Source organism: Bombus vosnesenskii, unplaced genomic scaffold (assembly GCF_011952255.1).
Source record: "Bombus vosnesenskii isolate JDL3184/JDL3185 unplaced genomic scaffold, Bvos_JDL3184-5_v1.1 scf7180000013285, whole genome shotgun sequence".
Classification (NCBI taxonomy): Eukaryota; Metazoa; Arthropoda; class Insecta; order Hymenoptera; family Apidae; genus Bombus; species Bombus vosnesenskii.
The window spans coordinates 1,254,210-1,268,527 of record NW_022882938.1 but is presented as its reverse complement, the minus strand read 5'-3'; the positions used below and the strand labels follow the sequence as shown (position 1 = coordinate 1,268,527).

At 30.0% G+C, this 14,318-nt stretch overlaps 1 protein-coding gene across 1 annotated transcript; it reads left to right on the top strand.

Moving 5' to 3' along the window:
* Positions 1-1,612: 1,612 nt before the first annotated feature.
* On the top strand, positions 1,613-10,433 carry LOC117232302. Its single transcript, XM_033491614.1, has 3 exons — positions 1,613-1,943; positions 2,035-8,072; positions 8,442-10,433. Exons 2-3 carry the CDS (start codon positions 2,037-2,039, stop codon positions 8,673-8,675), a joined length of 6,270 nt encoding a protein of 2,089 aa, XP_033347505.1. The 5' UTR covers positions 1,613-1,943; positions 2,035-2,036; the 3' UTR covers positions 8,676-10,433.
* Positions 10,434-14,318: the final 3,885 nt, after the last annotated feature.

Here is a 14,318-nt window from a genome sequence, read left to right as displayed (position 1 = left end):
ATACAACATGTAAACATGTGACGTAACAAAAGATATGAGACATTCTGTCCAACAAGTCGAGTCAAGAGAAGTGGAGGGGTAAATATAACTAATCATGTGACACTTCAACCATTGGCTAGTAGTCGCATCGCTAGTGAATTATGATTATCAAGGTTGACTTCGTAGAAAATACGTAGCAAAGAGGAATTTCCTCTTCGATTTAGATAAAGCTTCTCAGCAGTGACTTACGCTAAATTTTCCATCTGTGTTGACACAACCGTGTTAATTGGTAACAAATATATTTGCTCAATCTAGCAACATATATATCTCAGATTTTTCAATTTTCGGAATAGTAGTTTTCTACTTTGTAGTATCTCAGAATCTCCTAGATTTAATATAAGCCGATCTCGATACTGGCTAGAGAAAACCGTTCGAAAATTGAGTCATGAAAAATCAATATGGAAGATAACAAAGTTCCTGTGAGATATGAGTTGAGTGTCTCTGTCTGAGCATTCATAGTATGTCATGCACGCAGAATTTGAACCTTTTTATCTTCTATGTTGATTTTTATGACTCAACTTTTGGACGGTCTTTTCTATGTTTTCGACGAGTGTCAAGACCTGTTTGTATTAATGATCGTGTTTGTGACCACTTCATAATTTTCCTTGACTTGGTTTCTATTAGCCAGAATACTACACAGGTCCCGAAACTCGAAATTTCCTGTATTACCCACCACACAGAGGGCGTTGATGTCGAATAGTCGAAATAATTTCAACAAAGTATAGAAATAATCCAGTAAATTTTTTATAATTTTTATAATGCTTTATAAGTAGGTATACTTTATCTATGCATAAACAATCCTATCTATGGTTAAATATCATTTTAGGGGACACAAAATTATAGCATGTGGCACCTACTGTTTTCATTAAATACAAATATTTACATGCTACATAATCGTGATATCCCTCACCATAGAAGTTTCAGGGCCTGTATATGTATATGACCGTGGTACAGTTTGTCCAATGAAACGAGTGACACTAGTCAGCAACCAAACTTGCAGCTACAGTAATTAAGTTTTATTTTCATTTACTACCTCGTCCCATTGAACAGACTATACATATCATTTTTTTTTAATACTTATACATCATTTGTATAATAGATAGAATATATGTATGTATTGCTTAAGTTTGTTCGGATTGAATGTTTCTTTCGCGAGGGGGCTAGTATCTAATAAGCAACAATAAGACACATTATTTACATTATTGGTCACCTTGTTATTAGCGATGTATTAAATGAAAACGTTTGATATGGAATAAAAAATTGCATTACGTAATTAAAAGTGTGGGAAAATTTCAAATTCAGGTGTTTGAATATCTCTATGTGAGGCTAATCAAAACACGGATATAAAACTGTTGTTGAAAATGAAATTAATGGCAATTTTGGATCAGGTAAGATTCATTTATAACTAACGTTTTATAAGTAGTTACAATCATGTTAAAAAGCATTTTTTCGTTGTAGTTAGTTTGAATTCTCTGTATTTTCTGATTGAATTGTTGTGGGCAAACATTTATATTATATAAATTCATGTATCAAATTTTATGCATTTTTATATGCGTGTGGTTGCAAATGCGGAGTTATGTACGTGTATTCGCGCGACCGATCTCCCATTGTCACGCCAACTGCTCAGAGGGCAATTCGTTTCTGAACGCTTCGCAACGGAAGGGTTAAAATAAACGGATTTTTATACACAGCATTTTGTCTACTGTGTGCCTGATTCATAGACGAAGGTCAAGAATTTCATTTTTACAAATAAAAACGTGTATAAAACAAGTCGTTTTAAGAAGGTTATTATTATAACCTTGTACGAAAGAAGATACTTCCTATTGTTATAGCAAAAATAATTTATCTATAAATTATGTAGTAAAATATATTAAAAGCAAGATTTTTATCTTAAGTGTATAAAGGTATGTTAATAATTTTTAATTCGTGTAATATTATAATTTATTTCTTAAGCACTCTAATCAAGTTTTACATTAAATTGGTTATGTTTGACAGCAATGGAAATTTCTGATGAAGAATTGATTTCTTCACATCATTCGGTTGATAATTACTCAGAGCAAGTAATTAACATGTCATTACCGTTACCAAAGCCAAAACCTAAAGGTTCTAATGCAAAATACAAAAAAATCCAAGATACTAGTTGTTATATATTCAGAAAAAGATTAAGAAGTAATAGGTTGAAACAATTGTTAAGAAGAGGAGATACATTAGAGGATTTGTGTAAATTATTGTGTAAGCCAGTTATTGTGAATGTTACAAAATTATCAGTGTCAGAGATAAAGCAATGGTGTAAAAAAGACTTGCATCAATCTCAAGCAAAAAATATATTAACACAGAAAAAGAAATTTAAACGAAGGATACCGCAAACAAGATTCAGTAAAAGAAAGAAAAAGTCCAAACAGAAGCAGTTATCTTGCTTATGTAACTATGAAAATGAAGTTAAACCTCAAAATATGTCATTTTCCAAGAAAGCAGAGATTGGAAATAAGAATTTTACAAAAAATTTATTAGAAGATGTTAAACAACCACATATAAAATTACAAAGAATAGATGAAGTAATCAATAAAATAGCACAGTCATTTGCAAGAGTAACTCCGATTAAAGAATGTGAAACAATTATTCAAACAGAATGTGGAACAAATATTCAATCTGAATGCGAAACAAATATTCAAACAAGATGTGAAACAAGTGTTCAAACAAGATGTGAGACAAGTATTCAAACAGAAGAAACTCAAACTGAATTAAGTACATCTGCACCAGAACAACTAAAAGTATCATCTGTAAATATCGATACAGATAAATATCAACGAAATCTTAAAACTGAGACAATAGCAATTAGGTCTCATGCAAATGAGACTCTACAATTGAATAAATGTGCAGATTCAGATTCAGATTTAAGGATTCAGATTTTAGATTCAGATTCAGATTCAGATTCTAATACTAATTCTGATTTTGATTCTAATACTGGGAATTCTAGAAATACTAATGAAAGGAGACATAGAATTATATATAATTCTCATACAGATGATAACAATCGTTATAATAAGAGCAATGCAAATAATGCAAGAATAATTTTGAATAAATTAAAGAGGTTAAGGAGAAATTCATCAAAAAATACAAGCAAAATTAACCTAGTAAATGAAGAATACAATATTATTAAGAAAAGATGTACAGATAAAAATTCATTGCTTCAAGCACCACAAAGACCAAGTATATTAGACCGTATATCAGCGCTATGTGATCCTGATGATGATGATGATAATGAAAGTACTATAGAAGGTAATACTCCCAGTTGTGTGCCTTCAAAATTAAATCTTGAATGTACTATAGAAAATGGTACTTCTGTAAAAGGAAAGAATGAATATGCTATGACTATAGAGAAACCAATTGTAGAAAACAAAAATATTGAAGAACAAATACAAGAAACATTTCCTTCCGATAGAAATTTTACACAAAGATATAAATTGTTTAAAGAATTAAAAGTTTTTTTAATAAAATTTGATGCTCTGAAAGACTCCAATACTACATATTCAGCAAATGAAATTGAGAAAATGGCAGAAAGTTTTACGAATTCTTACGTGAATTTAAATTCTTCAAAACTCCAAAATAGTAATGAAAAATCTATAAATAATGCATCATTTACTTCAATCTTTTCAAAAGATTCTAATGTTAACATTGAGAAATCTACAGATGCTACAAAACATGTTTCAAGCTCAAGTATTGATAGCATTCCAAATAAAGATGTTTATACAACTACCAAAAGAACACAAAGCACAATTAAATTATTATCAAATTCTTCAGAAAAATTATCTCCAAATTTAATCAGAAATGCAAAGATACAACAAGAGAGGAGTTCACAAATTGAAAAAGTTTGTCATAATTTAACAAAAATTTTTGAAGACAGTTCTAAAAAAAGGTTTGCACAGAATACTATTAGTAATATAAAGCAGAAATTAATTGTTCCAATCCCTACTATCAAATCTACTTTATTATATTCTTCACAAGAATCTATCAATAAAACTTCTGAATTATCAAATGTGGTAGAAAACATTGATAATATAGACAAATCTACTGGTAAAACGATCTCCTTAAAGAAAAAGATACCAAAGATTTCTCCACGTAAGGAGAATTCTATGAAATTGGTTATTGATGCAAGATCTCAAGAACAAGTGGGAGTTGATACATCTGGTGTTACTAATTTCAAATTGCATCTTTCAAAGAAAAATAAAAAACATGAGTCAGAGAAATATACATTTGCACCTAAAACATGTGGAAAAACTATGAATGTTACAACTACTAAAATAGCTACAAAGAAAAGTGCTTCAACTTCTTATTCTTCCATAGTATCTCCTAAAAAACATAAGAGACATAGAGATAATCTTGGTTATAAATGTATTGTTTGTGATTTTTGTTTTGAAGATTATTCTAATTTACAACAACACCTAATTACACATACACAAAAGCAAAATAATAGTTTAGCAAATTCATTGAAAACTTCCAATATGTCACCTGAAAAATCTCAGGACACAATATCTCAATCCTCAAAAGCAAGGATATCAGAACCACCACAAGTGTCAAGTGAGCACAGGAGTGGAGAACATACAGCATCACAATATGTCACCAAGAAAGATAATGGACAACAAAAGAAAAAAGATGCTATAACAAAAAGCTCACTGAGTAAAGAAAAGAGGAAAAGGAGGATTAAGCATATTAGTAATTCAAATAAGTGTAATATTTGTTCAAAACCTTTTGAAGCAATGGCTGATTTGGCAGCTCATATCTTCTTACATACAGAGAGAGAATTGCAACAAGCATATAAACTCGCAAAACAAAAATTGAATGGAATAGAAAAATATAAACAAACTAGAACTCAACAAACAACTAACAGTATTAAAAATGTAAATAGCACTGTAAATACTGCAGATAATATAATTGGAAGGACTCAGAAAGTTAATGATAAGGAAGAAACGTTGCTTATACAGAAACCAAATAAATCATTAATTACAGAAGATTCAGAAATAAGAGACACAGAATCTATTACTATGAAAGAAAACTATTCGCAAGATATAGAATTATGTCTGCCAGCAAAATCGAAAAAAGATGGTAATAAAAAATCGTTCACAGTATGCGAATGTCATAATAAACCAGGAACTAATGAAAATTGTTTGCAAATCGAAATAGTTCTTCTTTGTCACACTTGCAGGGTGCTATTTAGAAGTATGAAATGTTTCGAAACCCATTATCGTCTTCCCGAATATGTAAAATGTAATCAAAACCACTTAACCAGTGGTCGTTCTCCAAATTTATTTTGTGCTACCTGTGGTATGATATTTAGTTCAGTTCAAGATGTGCGTCATCATTTAGAAATACATGCTCGTTTTAAAAAAGACTGTACAATGGATTTTCGATGCAACATTTGCAAGGTTATATTCCTAGGAATAGGAAGTCTTTTTTATATCCATTGGTCAAAGCATTCCAGAGATTCTTTTTGGATGGCTAGTGAGAAATCATTTCCAAAAGATTCCATAATAAACTCGAAGCTGAGAAAGGCAGAGAATTCTTCTACACAAAATGCAATGACTTTGAGTACGTGTGTAGAAAAATACATTGAAGTAGCAGAACATGTCTGTTATAATTGTAAACTGCCTTTTATTACTCAAGATGATTTAAAGAATCATATTTCAGAATGTAGAAAATTTAAGTCAGTTCAAGATGCATCTATTGCAGAAAACTCTAATACATATCTCGCAATAAGGATAACTTGTAGTTTATGTGATGATACTTTTATTAACAAAAAAACAGAATTTTATAAACATATAAAAGATAAACATAATTTGAGTATCGAACCTCGATTTATTTGTACATCATTCACGGCTGGAAATATGGTATTTATTTGCAGTATCTGCACGGCAATGACTAAAAGTTTAGATGACTTCGAAGATCATTGGTTGAAACATAATACAACTCATGTATATTTTACTTGTTCGCATTGTAGTAAAATATATCACAACAGCTTAAATTACTTCATAGACCATGCTAAAAGACATGGTATTGATGCTAATGGTGTAGTGTCCTGTGTAGTAAATTATGAACAAACAAAATTCAGTTGTAAATTTTGTAATATTGGTTTTGATTCTCCTCAAAGTATGCAGGAGCATGCTATTATTCATAAAACAAACAGCCAACAGATAGGTCCTCAGATTAGTCAAGTTACAAATCAAAACAGCTCTGCAACAGTATCAGAGACAGATCGTGCTTCCAATTCTGCAAAGCTGGTTGAATCGACTATTGGATGGATGGATGGATCATTACAAATGGAGACTCAAACAATGGAAAAGGCAAGCGAAATTTGTCCAATAGAATCTAGTATAGACAAAAGTAGGGACGAATTAATCAAGATATTAGAAGGAAATGAAGATGATTCTGAACATGAATTAATAATAGACTTGACAAAACAATCAGAAGAATGTAATGAAGGATTAAAAGAAGAAGGAAGTAAGGAAAGACAGACTACATCTAATCTTACATTAGATAAATCTCCTATCAATCAAACTTGTGTCATGTCGGAGAATAATAAAGCTAATGCATTGGTAACAAATACAAATGTCCAAGTATCTTCACAAAATGTTGCAAAATCTAAAATTCAAAATGTTACAGATTCTCTTTTTACTGCTAAAAACATAAATCCTCAAATATCTAATTCAAACATTAAGTCTACAAATATTTTGCAAACAATATTGGTTTCAAATAATGTTAGTAATCATAATAATCTACTAGATATAGAAAAAAAAACAAGTGACCAATCAATCACAAAAGATATAGAAAGTACACAAAATGTTGAAGTTCATGACAGAGTTTCAATTATAAATCAAGAAGAATCAACAATTTTAATAAAAGAAACATCAGAGAAACAAAGTCCACCAAGACCAAAACAAGGGTTCTTAAGAGTGAAAACTCTTGCAGAGCTTACAGGTTCTGCAAATTTATGTGAATTTAACAATTGTGCTGTTGAAAACACTAATGAATTAGCCAAGCACTTCAAAAGTCACCATGCTTCGAACAAAGATAATAACGAACATAAAACTACAGAAAAAGAATTAGTTTCAAAACAATCTGAAATAAACAAATTTATTGCTAATAAAAAATTAAAAATTGTTCCTAATACAAATTCAAATACATTACTATTATCTTCACCTAATTCAGGCAATATAAAATTAGTGATTCAGAATCCAGTTATGAAATCTAATACTACAGTAATAAATAATCAACAACCACAGCAATTCCAAATAAATACAAATCAAAACAAACACTCATCTTCTCTGGAGAATGTAACATCAGCATATCATAAAAACTTACCAGCTTGTAATTTCGTTCGAACAACCACAGCTATGCCACGTTTTACTATTTTGAAACCTACCAAAGTAATAGCACATACTGCTAATATACCGAATGTACAGAGAACACATGTAGCATCCTGTTCTACCAATGAAAATAAACAAAGGTCTTCTTCTGCAAAAAAGAATTCAAATCGTACTATACATAAGTGTAATCATTGCAATTTTGTTTCAAATAATTCTGCAGAATTCTTAATGCACAATTTATCAGGAAGTCATTCAACTTGTAAGAAGCAATATTCGCAAAATGGTACCCAGGTGCAAAAAATTAACAAATTTGATAATTCACAAACAATACCCACAATTAATACTATTCAAAACAATCCAAATCCCAAACGATGTCAACAAACTACTATGAAGCAACCAGGGATTAACTATGCGTCTTCATCTGTCTGTGATCAATATTCTTATCTTGCTGCAGGCACTTCGAATAATAGTAATCAAATGCTTAAACAAAATCAACCAATAATAACTAATCATCCAATAACAGGAAATACCACCCCTATTTATTATACAAAACCAAATCTTAGCAATGGTAGAATGTCAATAGTGATCAATCAAACTACACCTACTGTTCAAAATATACCCACAATAGGAATCCTGCAACAACCAGCGCAGCAACAAATATATCAACAACAGGTATACAATGAATCAGTGACAATTATAAATACACCATACTTGTATCAACCACAAGTATATTGATAATTATAGTTAATATTTGCAATTAATTCTTTAAATAAGAAATTTTTATAGATTTCGCTCGCTTTGAGATAGTATTTTATGATTTTACCAATATTCTGTAGACACAACAATATATATAAGAACATAGAAATATATATAATGTACAATTATTTTTATCTCCTATAAAAAAAACTTTAATCTAGACCCCAGTGAACCCAATATTATTCGACTTATTATAAGTGGTAGATATATTTCCTGCTTAAGGAAAAGATCCAAGTTAAATCATTAATACATCATACAATATATCTTCTAATTTTGTTTTTACAGGATTTAGTTCAATTTTCTGAATCGAATGCTGTTTTCCAACTGGCAAATCAACCAAGTGTTACAACTTATCAAGTTAGATATATATGTCCTTATTGTTCGAAAAATTTTGTTTCTGAAGACTATATGCAAATACATATAAATAAGCACCACAATTTTATATGTAATATTTGTAATTTGCGTTTATACAGTTTTAACGATTTAAATCTTCATAAAATTCAGCATAATTTTTTGTAAATTGAAGGAGTTAATATGCCACACAATATATATTTAATCCTTTATTTGCAGAATTAAGTTGAATCAAATGCTATATATCAACTGGCAAACAATATGACATATTAAATAAAGAACCAAGTATTACAACTTATGAAGTTAAATATGTATGTCTTGATTGCCTGAAAAATGTTCTGAATGTATAAATATTGAACGATAAATATATCTTGTCGGTGTTCTGCGTTTCCCTAGTTAATAATTCGAGTAGCATTTTACACTTCATACTCATCTTAAAATTCATACATTCTTCAAATTAAATTGTGATTGATTTTGTAAAGATTTAAAATTGTATAAACACAAGCTGCAAATACGTATATACCTTAATTGTCACTCACGCTAAAAAATGTACGTCTTTTTCATTTTTATAATTATTTATTATTACTTTTTTTTTTAAGCAACATATAATTGTTATATTTTTTCATCGAATTCGTTGATATTAATATTTTATTATCACGTATTATACTTAAGTATTATATTAATCTCAATTGTATCTTATATTCAAAGTATATAATGTAAGCAAAAAGAGTACATATTGTGCAATGTACGCGAACATACAATAGAACTCTATTTATTAGAATGAAATTTTAGTTAGTGTTTGATTAACTAGAATTCTTGCCAATTTAATGTACTTCTTTAATGATGAACATTATCTGCTTCAATGAAACGAACGTTTTCATTTATATTATTGTTTCTAAATCAGTTATAAATAGAGTTCTATTGTAATTAGATGAGTATTGCCGTTTGACGTGTACGAAGTACAAGATATTTTTATATTCCACTGCAATCATAATTGTTACATGAACGATGTTAATTAATAATAATCAATTTAAACGGATAAACATGATGGATAAAGGAAATTGAATGGATGATCTTCGATTATATACATATATGCATGTCTCCTTTATTCGGCACTTTGAGCTTTTAATTTTTTTACAATAATCATCACGTCAATCTCTGTAATCGGTAGAAATACATTTAATAGAGCAATAGTTACGAGCAACGAGAAAGAAATCATGTTTGTTAACTTAGAACTTTGAATTTCACCATCCTTGCTTATAACTATTGCACGGGGGGACGAAATGACCCTGGCGTGAATTACTATTCCCAAGATTAATTAGAATCTCATATTACGTGTTTTCATGAGTTGCTACCAATAAATCGAAAGATTAATTCATAATACAAAAAATCAGACAAAAATCACGCGTATTTCAAGTTGCATTGAAAAAAGAAGCAGAGCTTTTCATCGCGTGATTGTCCTCATTTTCGCGTATTAAAAAGCGGAAGTATTCGAATCCTCCACTTTGCGCGTGGTATGCATTAACGTTTTAAGTTCCTTGTTAATTTTGATTATTGGTATTGAAAAATAAAAATTATACTAAAAAATAATTCCGAAACAATTTTTTTTTAATTTAATAGCGGGTTAAGAATGGCGTGCAAAATCCAAAAATGAAAATACACCAGTAATATATACGACATATTACGATATTCGATGATTACAAATTCGTTAGTTTAGTAATAACAAATATTAATGGCGATAAATACCATTTTCAGATATTTAAACAATTAAACTTGAAGTGTGAACTTTGCGTGAACTCTATAATTTTATCTGAGCGAACAAACATGACAAAAAATTAGTTTTAAAACACGCAAATGACTGTTAAAACCTCTATACATATATCGATTGTATATCAAAAATAAATGAATATATTCGAAAGGAGAAAAGTTGAAATTTTGTCTCATATAAAGATGTATAGAAATTTATTCTTTTCGATAGAGATGGAATTAAGTGTTTAAGTTAAATAACTGTTTAATTATGCCCAATAAGGCTTGGAATCGGGATGATCGTATCGTAATAAACGGTCCTTAAATTAAGGTATGTCTATATAATCGCTCGTGTATCGATATCACGAGCGTTGTGTGTAATACACTTTCATTTATCCTACAATTTGGCACGTGATTCACGTTTCAACACAAACATCTGTTGTGTCCTCAACTCGAAAGAAATGTTTCTCGTACTCGTTTTACAATTCAGTACGTGACGATATATGATATAAAGCTAAATGTTAATGGAGAATGTACTTGAACCTTAAACAAGAAAGGAGGAAGGCTACTCACTATGTCTTAACTATGTATTTGAAAATCTTATAAAAGAAAAGAACTTATTGTAGCAGATTTGAATTGCAGATTATTAATTTTCAATTGAACTACATCTACGAAAAATTTTTTATAAAAATTTTAATAATGTTACTGATTATAGAACATTTTTAATAATAAGGAATAACTAAAGAGCATAAATTAATAATAAAAACTAAAGAAAATTTTAATAATATTAAGATTGATAAAATGATCGTTGAAATTTATTAAATATTATTTGAGCTAATTTGATATTAATAACTTAAATTTAAGAGATTAAAATTTAAACGATGAAACTGAAAAAATAAAGCGAAATCGTAATAACACCCTATGTATCTTGGAAGATCACAAATACATAGCGTGAATAGTGTACTATAAATAATTCTGCCTTAACGATTAAGTTCACTATGAATGACCGCAGTGGCCTTTCACGAGGCTATCCTCCAGGAATCGATCGTTAACTTTCGAATCCTCTTTACTAATAATACTGATATAGGTCTTCGATGTTTATCTCGCTCTTGTAAGCTTCTAATCATCGATTTTTACAAAAGTACGGAAATTGACGTTCTAAGCGAAGAAAGAAATAATCGACGTAAGGAAAAATAAATAAGGATAGGTAAAAAATACGTTAAAATAAAGAATTATATTAAAATTTTCAATGAGAAGGATGAAGATTTTGAAAAAAAAATTAGGAAATAAAAAGGTATATTATGAAATATTATAGAAATAAATTACATACTAGGAGAATTCAATTAAGATTCTGTTGCAGACTAGTATATAAGTATCAGGAAGAGGAAAATTATCTTTCGATATCTGTTTAATTTTGGACTTGAAATTTTAAATTTTTTAAAATTTTAGATATGAGAAAATTATATTCAATTCTCATAGTTTTCGATAGTTCAGTTTCAATCGTCTGATCCATTTCTTGCTTATAATATGTAAGTATATACTACTATTTGGTCTGACCAATAATCTACTTAACTACTTCTTCCACTTACATTTTTCTCTGCATTAGAACCTCAATTAAGACCAATCTGTATGAAATCAGTGAATAAAATTAATCACATAATAATTATTTCATTCCTGTAAATAATAATTATATCAATTATTAAATTGATATAAAATAGCAGAATCTGTATAGAAGTTAGTTATGGAACCGCTTTAATTATCGCTTCGCTCCCCAAGCGATACGATAATTAAACAGGTTTCTACGCCTTACAATTTCTTAAGAAAAATAGCATGATATTACACGGTACCGTGCAAAGGACTGGAAGCGTGTTGGGTGATTGTTTATTCTACGAAAAATTGTTTGTTTGCCGCATATGGTATTGAGCCAACAGAGGTTCTGTATCATTGTAATTCTCACTATCGTTACATTGGTTATAATATAGAGAGAAACCTCCATGTGTATGTATATATATATATATAATATATATACATATATAATATATATTATATATATATATATAATTGTACAACTACAGTTTACGGTTTATTAATCCTACAAGACTAGACGTATAATCGGTGGAAAAATATCGTTATTCTTCGTCGTCGGAATATCATAAATTTGCACGTAATACATTGGACGTTCTATATCCAGCAGCTTAACCTTCCCTCACGAGTACGAAAAAGTAGGTTGAGCAACGGAAACCCTTGACATACCCCTTTCCCCTCCCCCTACCCAATCCCTGACCCGTTTCCGGCTAAGAGAAAAATAACGTTTCCTTTTCTCTTTCTTTTTGAGTAGACGATTAATTCGAAATACAGCTTTTCAGTAATGCGAAGATAAATTAAGGAATTTAAGAATTCGCATGTCTATATAGTGATACAAATATACAGAAATCGCAAAAAATTCTAAAATTTAGTAAAAATTCAGGACAGATTTATACATTCTACAGATGCAGAACTGTAGAATTAAAGAAAATTTAAGGGTGTACCTATATACATATGTATGTATATTTAGACATTAAAGTAGAAATTTAATTGACATATAATGTTGGAATTTCAAATTAAACTATTTAGATGTTCATGAATTTCCGCGAATCATCATGCGAATTTTGTTTTAATAAATATTATCGTCCTCCAATAATACCATCCAATAGCAATATTATTTGTAACCGTTACAAATAATAACTCTCCTACCTTTCATTTAATACCGAATAGGAATAAAACAACTAATTGCATTTGTTCGACTTCAGCGATTTTTAAAATAACGGTATATTCTACTATAAAATTTCATTTGTGATAGTGATTTCCTTCGATGATAACTTTTAGCGGTTCAGAAAGAGATGTATATACAGTGGCTACCGAAAGTATTAGCACGCATTCTTATTTCCTAATGCTTTTTTTTTATCAGGTCCTACATTTCATTTTCATAGTATCAAATTTTTATAATCATACGCAAGTACTACTAAATGATACGAAATTTAATATACATGGATCTAATTAATTAGTACGTAAACGCTATAAGTACAATGGTATACGTATACTTGTTGTAGCCCTTGTATATCGAAACATGAAATTTTTCTTTACGCTGGAAACGAAACCGAAATGGCTTCGAGTAGCGAAGCTCATGCTGCTGCCTCTATTTCTCACAGTTATACTGCTCCTCACGTTCCTCCTCTTTCCTCCTTTTCGAACTGGACATCAGAAGTGATGGAGCTGCGTGCCCCAATTCTCACCGTATTATCAGCTAAATCGTCTATTATCTACCTCTTACTGTAATTATCTAAATGCATAATCGTGTTTCTCGAAGGTTCCCCTCTTTCCTTTCCCTTCATACACGAACTGGCCAAAGGTCCTCAACGTATCAATCGCTCTATCTATACAAAGTCACGCAAAAAAGATGATGTTCGCAGGTGTTCTTTTGTACAAAAATTAATCGCTTCATAAACGGGTTACTTGGTTCCTTTGGTTGAATCAGTCTGAAAAGGGGATTTTTAACGACTAGTAAACACCTGGGTGACTAGAACTGTATTCTTTCGAGAATAATCTTTTTGAACTTTTTCTCCATCTGACACTAATGCATGTTGTATTTCAACATTCAGTAATTATTTTAAATTATCGCTCGTATACCAAAAATACTCGAAACCGTCGAAAATTCGTTTCGGATCAAATTCGTTTAGATACTTTGACTCCAAGTAGGGAGAGTGTTGTGAATCACATAAGGCGTTTTCGAATTTCAAAATGGTATATAAATAGCTCGACGGAAAGATACAGTTTTAGTCTTTCATTGGATTACAGAAACAAATGATACACGTCAGAAATGCACAGTAATTCTTGGATTATAGCAACTATTGAACGATTTGTTGCTCCGAAACTGTGCGATTAGAGGTTTTCGTGTTTTCTTATTTATCAGTCGTACGTAGAGAGATCCGTGAAAAGGTGAGAGGAGATCCCTGGTGAGTAAGGATGAGATATAAAGGTTACAAGTTTTATGGGATGTTCCCTATAGTGTAAATATAAAATCGAAAA

Excerpts from the sequence above, each read along its gene's own strand:
- LOC117232302 (XM_033491614.1), top strand. The coding sequence starts at position 2,037 with ATGGAAATTTCTGATGAAGAATTGATTTCTTCACATCATTCGGTTGAT. Across the intron at positions 8,073-8,441 it reads AACAAATATATCAACAACAG|GATTTAGTTCAATTTTCTGA; the intron begins GTATACAATGAA and ends TTGTTTTTACAG.